This window comes from Boleophthalmus pectinirostris, unplaced genomic scaffold (assembly GCF_026225935.1).
Source record: "Boleophthalmus pectinirostris isolate CB_2022bp ecotype Guang Dong unplaced genomic scaffold, ASM2622593v1 HiC_scaffold_19, whole genome shotgun sequence".
NCBI classification, from domain to species: domain Eukaryota; kingdom Metazoa; phylum Chordata; class Actinopteri; order Gobiiformes; family Gobiidae; genus Boleophthalmus; species Boleophthalmus pectinirostris.
In genome coordinates, this window is record NW_026571140.1 from 36,313,508 (window position 1) to 36,325,135 (window position 11,628).

General features: G+C 42.6%; 1 protein-coding gene across 2 annotated transcripts in view; it reads right to left on the minus strand.

Annotated features, from left to right (window-relative positions):
- Window positions 1-3,150: 3,150 nt before the first annotated feature.
- LOC129409279 (uncharacterized) overlaps window positions 3,151-11,628 on the minus strand; it is a 13,365-nt gene continuing 4,887 nt past the window's right edge. Inside the window, exons 1-5 of one of the 2 annotated variants that reach the window (XR_008632338.1) lie at window positions 7,013-7,039; window positions 6,802-6,844; window positions 5,695-5,808; window positions 4,997-5,149; window positions 4,515-4,651 (exon numbers count right to left, since the gene is read on the minus strand). Coding sequence is in view for 1 of the 2 variants with exons in the window: in XM_055154957.1 (XP_055010932.1) it covers window positions 4,344-4,651 (308 nt within the window). In the remaining variant the exon portion in view is untranslated. Of the gene's footprint in view, window positions 4,652-4,996; window positions 5,150-5,694; window positions 5,809-6,801; window positions 6,845-7,012; window positions 7,040-11,628 lie in introns of those variants that run through there. The other variant, XM_055154957.1, reaches the window with a different exon arrangement.

Consider the following 11,628-nt stretch of genomic DNA (forward strand, 5'->3'; position numbering starts at 1 on the left):
GCCAAATCAGCAGCAGGTCTTACAGGCCACAGGTTTGAAAAGTCCCTGTCTGTGAGTGCAGTCTTCTCTGTTTGGTGCTCCTCTGCCTCTTACCTCTGTGTGTGTGGATGTGGGTGGAGTTTGCTGGAATCACTCCCCTGCACTCAGTCTGCAATACAAGCTGACTACAAAGACCCAGATCTCCTGAGTCCAGTGTCTGCAGACTGTTACATCAACTAGACGGTGACTTTTCAGTCAGCTGTTATTTTTTAATGTTTGCCTTTTAAATCAAATTTACTTACTTTGTTCCTGTTCTCAGCACCTTTCCTGGAAACCTCCCTCTCCTCCTGACCTTTGGGCAATAAACTGTGATTTTTTTTGCCATGAGTCCAAAACTGCTTAGTCCTAACAGAACAATCTGTCCACAACATGGACTGAACAGAGTCAAGCCCTCTGATCAAAATGGATCCAAGTCCTCTGACTTAAGCAGAACCAAACTCTTTGTTACAAGTTGTGTCCAACCAAGGCCTGTTACTGGAGAGACACGACACTCAACTTAAGGAAATTATGGAAATCAGCAAACTTTCTCTGCTCAGATGAACCAAACTGAGACCATCACCTCACTTCTGTTTTCACCCAGTTTTCTGCTGCTCCACCACCATCTAATGTCCAGCCTGGAGCCTCTCCACCACCTCCAGCTCCACCTACCTTGACTCAGCGAGAACCTCACATTCCCCCTCCTGAGAGATACTCTGGTGATCTCAGGGTTTCTTTTTCACAGACAAACTTGACATTTTCTGATCTCACTTAGGTTTTTCTAACACAGTTCTCCTGGCCCAGGCCTCCTCTCTCTTTGCAGGTGTCCTCACCTGCCTCAGTTCTCCTGCCTGTCGCTCCACCCACAGAAAACACAGGGATTATAAAAGTGTGTGTGTGAGCTCAACTCCTCCCTCTCCTCTCCATCCTCACGTCTGCCACACTTCCACACCACAGCCAACATGTTTTCTTTTGGTATTTGCACCAGTACAAACCCAACACTTAGATACTATCACTATCATGACTATTATTCACACACACACACACACACAGCACATAAACTCACACACACTGACAACACAAACACAACTATTATTATTATTCTTGAAAATAAATGCCCACATCAAGAGTTAAAACTCTTCTGCTGTCGTTCTCCCATTCTTCTGTTATGGTCCCAGGGAAAAGTTGTCCCAAAAAACAGAAAATGGACCCTGTGTTTATTTCTCACAGCGACTAACACCAACAGAGGCCAATTATTAGCCTGATTCATCAGCCATTTTACTTTGTTTCACTTTGTACAAACGTCTGACCTCGCAGCCTTTAGATTTTGTTTGCTCGACAGTAGGCGGGTACTTTTTGTCATTTAACCAATTGCTGCTATTTGGTCGTGATGTATGTAATGTGCCGCTAAAGGGGTTAACTGGTATATTCAGCTTTTCCCAAATCCCGTAAGAAGAAGGACAATAACGTCTTTCCCCTTGATGAAATTCACCAAACATTCTCTTTGTTCCAGCTTTAAATCCTTGATCTTGGGAATCGTTGACAACACTGAAACTACGGCTCTTCACTGATTGGCTGGTGCCCGGAACTGGCACTTCCGGGGTTCTTGCAAACCGTCTATTGTATTCTGATTCTTGACCTAGTTGCTGGAGAGAAATGAAATTGAGCGGAGGCACTAGGTGGCGCCAGCCTGACTAGCCAATTCTGACACTGGTAACAGAACGTCTGTCAGTGTTATTGGTCCTGCAAGAACGACACCAGTGACTGGAAGGAGCTGAGCTCCTCTTTATAGTGTGAACACGTCACAAGAATCTTTCCTGCCTCCAATCAGCAAGATGACTGAACTCCCTGTCCCACTGCCAACGTCTGAGGAGGAAGAATCCCTGTCTGGTCCTAACCTTCCTCCTTCCTTCATTGACAGACCAGACTCTACAGTCAAGTCCTCTTTGGGAGATTGAGAATGTTGTCTGGGAAGTCCAACAAACCCAACCTGACCCAGGTAATGAGTTGCCTAATTGTTGTACCTGACTCAGTTCTGTCCCAGGTCCTCCAGTGGGGTCAACCTGGTTTTAATGGCACATTAGCATTCCTCAGACACAAAGTGTTTCCAGTTGCCAGGATCCTCGGCCTCTGAACCACTTCAAAGATCCACATCATCAGACCTGTGCCAAGTGTTGTTCCAACTTCCCCAAAACTCTCACCTCGTCTGCGCTCGACTCTACTGTTTGATTCTTTTACTAAGGATGCACCTTGTTTATGTAATTCTGGTCAGACGGCTCCAAACCAGGATTAAACTGAATTGTGAAAAGTCTCAGTTTTAACAGATTTATAAATCCTGACTGCTGTTATTAAATACACCAAAACACAAAAATAATTACAAATAAAAGTTGCATTATGTACCTAGAGCAGCAGGATACACAGCCTCCCATACTGGTCAGAAGGATTTTCAGTCAGTCTGAAAGAAAGAAAAGAGTTGTGAACTTTTTGTGTCAGACTTTGTCAGATCATGTCTTAAACCTAAAGTATGAATATAATCTGTCCACAGAGTCTACAACATTCATGATCAAACTGTAGAATATTTAATAACACTTGTAACAGGATAAATATATAAAAGAACTCTTACCGTCTCGACTCTTTCACTGCGTTTACGTCTAATTCAGCTTCACTTTTGTTTAGGAAAAGTTTCAACATCAGTGTTCACTCGTGGGTGAATCAGTGACACTGGAAAGAGGAAGGAGAAGTGGTCTGTTTCGAAGGATAAAAACACACTCCAGATGTTTTGTGATAAGTTGGTTTTGTGAGGAATCGGGTCCAGGACATTTTCCATCATAATCTTTTTGAAGGTGTTTGGCTATAATGACTCTATCATATTATAAAAATAAATAAATAAATAATGACAGGAAACAGCTCTGAGTTCTAAAAATGAACACCTCTATCTATGTCATCAATGCAAAAAATCATCCAACTGTGTGAACTTGTCGACCTGCGACAGCATAAGAGACACTTAAGTCCATTTAATAAACGACATTTTAAGACCAACGTTTGTTTTCATGAATGAGAATTATATTTTTAAAAAGTATTTATATTCACGTTACAATTTAATGACACAAATGTGACACAGGAAATGAAGACCTGTCGTGTTTCAGACGATTTAATGAAATAAAATACAATACAACTTTGCAGTGACATCAAGCTGGAGGTGTTTTACATGCACGTCTAGAGTGGAATGTTCAGCAGTTACCATGGAGACACAGTGCACACATTATCACTATATGACACTAGTTTGGCTACAGGCTTCACGTTATGTAAGAAATAATATTGTCAGGTCGACGACACGAGAATCACTGCCCAAAAGAAAAATACTTTAACAAAATAAAACAACAGAGGACGAGCGTTTATAAAGGACACAACCAAAAAAGACCCACAGAAGTCCAGACTAAAATCAAATGTCAGAATCTTTTTTTTATCAAGTGAAAATAAAAATACAACACCCCCCCAGTACAGTTCGATGTAACTCTGCTGAAGCCTGTTTACAGTGATGTGAAAATGATGAAATAAGTGACATAAAGTTTAACTCTGAGCTGGAGCACAGGTCTGAACTCTGTGGTGGAGTTTGCTGTTTGACTGTCAGATTTGTGGACCTGGTTTAGTTTATAGTTTAGATCTCTCTATTATATTAAATGATGAAGGATTTTGTAACTGGGGTAACAGTATCCTTCCTCTGCCACGTTAAATGGGAGTGTTTTTTTTTTTCTTTGTGTGAGTTTTCTCGGTGTCGGTGTGGACCAATGATCATGTCGTTGGCAGCTGGAAGGGGCAGTGCTTATTGTTTAAAAATCCTGTGAACCTTCTCCCTCACTCTCTCTCACACCTTGTTGTCGCTCTGTCCGGCCGAGGTCCGCCGGTCTTAAGAGCAATCGGCCGCTCCGTGAGTGAAACTGGGGCACGCTGGGGACGAGGCACCACACCAGCTCTGCCAGACGTGGAGCCACCGTAGCCCGACCAAACGCCCGGACTTCTGAACAAGCCTTTTAACAAACTTTTTACCAAACTCCCTCATCAGTACGACATGTCGATTCCCCAATTTAACTTTGGATTATTGAGATAAAACCATTTGTAACTGAACTCTCTCATTTATAGTTGTCTGGTGATCCACGGTGCCTCCTGTACGGGCCGGTCAAACCCTTAGAGGGCGTTACAATATGAACAACTATGGGGGATATAAGGTGCATTCACAATACACGTTTGACTCTTTCACAAATACATTTTCATCAGCTTTTGTATTGTTTACAAGAGAAATGTCCCTGTGGTCACTAAACAGGTCAGACTCACTGCTCAGCACCAGGCTCTATGTCAGATGTGAGAACTGGGCTGTTGAAATCAGCCAAACATTCCATGCTGGGCCAAATACGGTTGAGTCCTTCATCCTCGTCATCCTCGTCATCCTCGTCATCCTCGTCATCCTCGTCATCCTCGTCATCGTCTGATTCTTCTTCGTAGCAATAAGGTATTAATTTTAAAGGCGAGTGAATAGACCAGTCCAGATAAATCACTGATTGAGGCTTGATTCCAACTTTAGACAGTAAAGTGTTTTCATGACGAAACCTTCTGCCTCTAAAATGGAGAGTCCAGTGAGCTGAGAAAAGACAAAAAAATGAAAACAAATAAATAACAATGAATTGGCTCCTGTAGGAAAACTGTGGTTACCCCAGTTGCTTCTTATTGAACATATAAACTGAATGAAAACAGAGGGGGAAAGTGCGTATGACAGGTTTTCATGTGTTTCTGATTATTACTTGGTTTAAAACATTGACATGGGCTTTTAAAAACATTGACTAACTGTAGCGCTGCAGCCCCATGCATGTCCCTGGTGGGATGGGAGCTGTGGTAAATATTTATTGTAGTTTATATCAGCTGTATGTATTTTAAAGTAACATAAAAAGGTCTTGGTGTAAGTGGACATCATGTGGACGGTCTGTACCTGGGCTGTAGTTTTTTCCTGGTGACGCCTCTAAGATCTTTGTCCACAGGTCCTGGACGGTCAGACGCTCAAACTCCTCCTCAGTCTCACAGAGTTTCCACTTCAAATGAGTTTCCATATGAGGGCTGAATTGTAACTTTATATGTTTTAGGTCTTGAAGACAGGAAAATTGAAATTGAAAACCTTTGAATCAGTCAAAAATCAAAACTTGTGTGTATGATCTACATTCCAGCAGCAGCCTCTGACCCTCCCAGAACAGAAAAAACCTGAAAAAACTCTCATGTTCACCATTCATGATCAACTGTCACTTTAAACCTAAATGATGGTTATTTAGTCACATGTCCTTGGGACAATAAACTGTGATTTTTTTGCCTCGACTCCAAAACTGCTTAGTCCTAACAGAACAATCTGTCCACAACATGGACTCAGCAGAGTCAAACCCTCTGATCAAAATGGATCCAAGTCCTCTGACTTAAGCAGAACCAAACTCTTTGTTACAAGTTGTGTCCAACCAAGGCCTGTTACTGGAGAGACATGACACTCAACTTAAGGAAATTATGGAAATCAGCAAACTTTCTCTGCTCAGATGAACCAAACTGAGACCATCACCTCACTTCTGTTTTCACCCAGTTTTCTGCTGCTCCACCACCATCTAATGTCCAGCCTGGAGCCTCTCCACCACCTCCAGCTCCACCTACCTTGACTCAGCGAGAACCTCACATTCCCCCTCCTGAGAGATACTCTGGTGATCTTGGCTCCTGTGTTCAGTTTCTCCTCCAGTGTTTCCTGGTGTTTGATCAGCAGCCTCACACCTGTGCATCAGATACTAGGTCATGTATTACTTTTGTCATAAGTTTATCTGGTAAAACATCTCAGCAGGTTAAAGCAGCGTGGGAAAGTAATTCTGACATTTTCTGATCTCACTTAGGTTTTTCTAACACAGTTCTCCTGGCCCAGGCCTCCTCTCTCTTTGCAGGTGTCCTCACCTGCCTCAGTTCTCCTGCCTGTCGCTCCACCCACAGAAAACACAGGGATTATAAAAGTGTGTGTGTGAGCTCAACTCCTCCCTCTCCTCTCCATCCTCACGTCTGCCACACTTCCACACCACAGCCAACATGTTTTCTTTTGGTATTTGCACCAGTACAAACCCAACACTTAGATACTATCACTATCATGACTATTATTACACACACACACACACACACACACACACACACACACACACACACACACAGCACATAAACTCACACACACTGACAACACAAACACAACTATTATTATTATTTTTGAACATAAATGCCCACATCAAGAGTTAAAACTCTGCTGCTGCTGTTCTCCCATTCTTCTGTTATAGTCCCAGGGAAAAGTTGTTCCAAAAACCACAAAATGCATCATGTGTTTATTTCTCACAGTGACTAACACCAACAGAGGCCAATTCTGACACTGGTAACAGAACTTCTGTCAGTGTTATTGGTCCTGCAAGAACGACACCAGTGACTGGAAGGAGCATCACAAGAATCTTTCCTCCGTATCCTCCTGGTCTTGGAACAATAAACTGTGATTTTGTTGTAATTGCCTCAGGTCTATTTTTTGGTCCAAAACTCACGTGGATTGAACCTTAACCAGGTCTAAATATAGATTGAATGAGTTTATGTAATTCTGGTCAGTCTGCTCCAAACCAGGATTAAACTGAACAGTGAAAAGTCTCAGTTCTGACAGATTTATAAATCCTGACTGCTGTTATTAAATACACCAAAACACAAAAACAACTGCAAAAAAAAAAGAAAAGAAGTTGCATTATGTACCTAGAACAGTTGTCCATACTGGTCAGAAGGATTTTCAGTCAGTCTGAAAGAAAGAAAATAGGTGTGAACTTTTTGTGTCAGACTTTGTCAGATCATGTCTTAAACCTAAAGTATAAATATAATCTGTCCACAGAGTCTACAACATTCATGATCAAACTGTAGCATATTTAATAACACTTGTAACAGGATAAATATATAAAAGAGCTCTTACCGTCTCGACTCTTTCACTGTGTTTACGAATCCGTGTATCATTCGTTCATTCGTTTTTCAATATAAAACCAAAAATAAGAAAACGAAAAAACAACAGTTTTCTTCGTTATTTGTCTCCAAAACCAAAATGAAAAAACGGATAACGATTCGTTTTTTCAGTTTTCGATTTTGTGTTTAAATGAAGAATGGAAAAAACGGATAACGGCCGTTTCCCGTTTACGTGACTTCCGTGACTGCGATGCCGGACTTTTGCACCGCGTACGGACTGAATCAGGACGGATCCAGGTCCGAGACCAGACCAGGACCAGAGCGGGACTGAGACCGGGACCAGAGCAGGACTGAGACCGGGACCAGGGTGGACTCCGAGCTTTGACTCTGAGCCCTCCACAGGGTCCGAGCCTCAGCTTCGAGCTCCGGCCCTGCCGTGGGCTCTGAGCCTCCGGTCTGGTCCCGGTCTGGTCCTGGTCTTGTCTCGGTCTCGGTCTCAAGCCCGCTCTGGTCCCAGTCTCACCGCATACGGACTGAATCAGGACGGATCCAGGTCCGAGACCAGACAGAGCTGCTCTGGTCCTCCGCGCTCAAGAACCGCGGCTGGTTCCGAGGTGGAGTAAAGCCTCCGACTGACGCATTCACACCAATGAAAATGAATCGAACTAAGAGCTTTTGGTTCAAATGGACCAGGTCCAGGACCAGACCGGGACCAGAGCGGGCCTGAGACCGACCGAGACAAGACCAGGACCAGACCGGGACCAGACCGGAGGCTCAGAGCCCACGGCAGGACCGGAGCTCGAAGCTGAGGCTCGGACCCTGTGGAGGCTCGGAGTCAAAGCTCGGAGTCCACTCTGGTCCCGGTCTCAGTCCCGCTCTGGTCTCGGACCTGGATCCGTCCTGATTCAGTCCGTATGCGGTGCAAAAGTTCGGCATCGCAGTCACGGAAGTCACGTAAACGGGAAACGGCCGTTATCCGTTTTTTCCATTCTTCATTTAAACACAAAATCGAAAACTGAAAAAACGAATCGTTATCCGTTTTTTCATTTTGGTTTTGGAGACAAATAACGAAGAAAACTGTTGTTTTTTCGTTTTCTTATTTTTGGTTTTATATTGAAAAACGAATGAACGAATGATACACGGATTTTTACGTCTAATTCAGTTTCACTTTTGTTTAGGAAAAGTTTCAACATCAGTGTCACTCGTGGGTGAATCAGTGACACTGGAAAGAGGAAGGAGAAGTGGTCTGTTTCGAAGGATAAAAAACACACTCCAGACGTTTTGTGATAAGTTGGTTTTGTGAGGAATCGGGTCCAGGACATTTTCCATCATAATCTTTTTGAAGGTGTTTGGCTATAATGACTCTATCATATTATAAAAATAAATAAATAAATAATGACAGGAAACAGCTCTGAGTTCTAAAAAATGAACACCTCTTATCTATGTCATCAATGCAAAAATCATCCAACTGTGTGAACTTGTCGACCTGCGACAGCATAAGAGACACTTAAGTCCATTTAATAAACGACATTTTAAGACCAACGTTTGTTTTCATGAATGAGAATTACATTTTTAAAAAGTATTTATATTCACGCTACAATTTAATGACACAAATGTGACACAGGAAATGAAGACCTGTCGTGTTTCAGACGATTTAATGAAATAAAATAAAATACAACTTTGCAGTGACATCAAGCTGGAGGTGTTTTACATGCACGTCTAGAGTGGAATGTTCAGCAGTTACCATGGAGACACAGTGCACACATTATCACTATATGACACTAGTTTGGCTACAGGCTTCACGTTATGTAAGAAATAATATTGTCAGGTTGATGACAGGAGAATCACTGCCCAAAAGAAAAATACTTTAACAAAATAAAACAACAGAGGACGAGCGTTTATAAAGGACACAACCAAAAAAGACCCACAGAAGTCCAGACTAAAATCAAATGTCAGAATCTTTTTTTTATCAAGTGAAAATAAAAATACAACACCCTCCCAGTACAGTTCGATGTAACTCTGCTGAAGCCTGTTTACAGTGATGTGAAAATGATGAAATAAGTGACATAAAGTTTAACTCTGAGCTGGAGCACAGGTCTGAACTCTGTGGTGGAGTTTGCTGTTTGACTGTCAGATTTGTGGACCTGGTTTAGTTTATAGTTTAGATCTCTCTATTATATTTAATGATGAAGGATTTTGTAACTGGGGTAAAGTATCGTTCCTCTGTCACTTTAAATGGGAGTGTTTTTTTTGTTTTTTTTCTTTGTGTGAGTTTTCTCGGTGTCGGTGTGGACCAATGATCATGTCGTTGGCAGCTGGAAGGGGCAGTGCTTATTGTTTAAAAATCCTGTGAACCTTCTCCCTCACTCTCTCTCACACCTTGTTGTCGCTCTGTCCGGCCGAGGTCCGCCGGTCTTAAGAGCAATCGGCCGCTCCGTGAGTGAAACTGGGGCACGCTGGGGACGAGGCACCACACCAGCTCTGCCAGACGTGGAGCCACCGTAGCCCGACCAAACGCCCGGACTTCTGAACAAGCCTTTTAACAAACTTTTTACCAAACTCCCTCATCAGTACGACATGTCGATTCCCCATTTTAACTTTGGATTATTGAAATAAAACCATTTGTAACTGAACTCTCTTGTCTATAGTTGTCTGGTGATCCACGGTGCCTCCTGTACGGGCCGGTCAAACCCTTAGAGGGCGTTACAATATGAACAACTATGAGGAATTTAAGTGCATTCCAATACACGTTTGACTCTTTACAAATACATTTTCATCAGCTTTTGTATTGTTTACAAGAGAAATGTCCCTGTGGTCACTAAACAGGTCAGACTCACTGCTCAGCACCAGGCTCTATGTCAGATGGGAGAACTGGGCTGTTGAAATCAGCCAAACATTCCATGCTGCGCCAAATACGGTTCAGTCCTTCATCCTTGTTGCCCAATAGTTTTTCATCTTGTGCAGCACTTTCCGCTCTAATTACAAATAACCAAGAAATACAGCGGTTCAGATAAATCACTGATTGAGGCTTGATTCCAACTTCAGACAGTAAAGCGTCTTCATGACCAAAGCTTCTGCCTCTGAAATTGAGAGTCCAGTGATCTGAGAAAAGTAAAAAACGGCGACATTGCCTGACTCTGCCATCGAGTTTGTGCCCAGGTTGTCTGACTATATCAAGATAAATCACTGATTGAGGCTTGATTCCAACTTCAGACAGTAAAGAGTTTTCATGCTGAAAGTTTCTGCCACTGAAACTGAGAGTCCAGAGATCTGAGAAAATAAAAAACAAATAAATAATAACAATGAATTGGCTCCTGTAGGAAAACTGTGGTTACCCCAGTTGCTTCTTATTGAACATATAAACTGAATGAAAACAGAGGGGGAAAGTGCGTATGACAGGTTTTCATGTGTTTCTGATTAACTTGGTTTAAAACATTGACATGGGCTTTTTAAAAACATTGACTAACTGTAGCGTGCAGCCCCATGCATGTCCCTGGTGGATGGGAGCTGTGGTAAATATTTTATTGTAGTTTATATCAGCTGTATGTTTTAAAGTAACATAAAAAGGTCTTGGTGTAAGTGGACATCATGTGGACGGTCTGTACCTGGCCTGTAGTTTTTTCCTGTGACGCCTCTGAGATCTTTGTCACAGGTCCTGGATGGTCAGACGCTCAACTCCTCCTCATCTCACAGAGTTTCACTTAAATGAGTCTCATATGAGCGCTGAAATTGTAACTTTATAGTTTAGGTCTTGAAGACAAGAAAATTTGAATCAGTCAAATCAAACCTTTGTGTATGATCTACATTCCGCAGCAGCCTCTGCCCTCCCAGAACAGGAAAAAACCTGAAAAACTCTAATGTTCACCTTCATGTAACTGTCACTTTAACTAAATGATGGTTATTTAGTCACATGTCCTTGGACAATAAACTTGTCTCAACACAAAACCGCTTAGCCTAAGAAATCTGTCACAACATGGACTCAGCAGAGTATCCCTCTGATCAAAATGATCCAAGTCCTCTGAACTTAAGCAGAACAAAACTCTTTTGTTACAAGTTGTTGTCCAACAAGGCCTGTTATGGAGAGACATGACACTCAACTTAAGGAAATTATGGAAATCAGCAAACTTTCTCTGCTAATGAACCAAACTGAGACATCCCTCACTTCTTTTTCACCAGTTTTCTGCTGCTCCACACCATCTAATGTCCAGCCTGGAGCTCTCCACCACCTCCAGCTCCACCTACTTGATCAGCGAGACCTCACATTCCCCTGAGAGAATACTCTGGTGATCTTGGCTCGTGTCAGTTTCTCTCCAGTGTTTCTGGTGTTTTGATCAGGCAGCCTCACACCTGTGCATCAGATACTGGTCATAATTATTTTGTCATAGTTTATCTGGTAAAACATCTCAGCAGGTTAAGCAGCGTGGGAAAGTAATTCTGACATTTCGATCTGATTAGGTTTTTCTACACAGTTCTCCTGGCCGCAGGCCTCCTCTCTCTTTGCAGGTGTCCTCACCTGCTCAGTTCTCCTGCCTGTCGCTCCACCACAGAAAACACAGGGATTATAAAGTGTGTGTGTGAGCTCAAACTCCTCCCTCTCCTCGCCATCCTCACGTCTGCCACACTTCCACA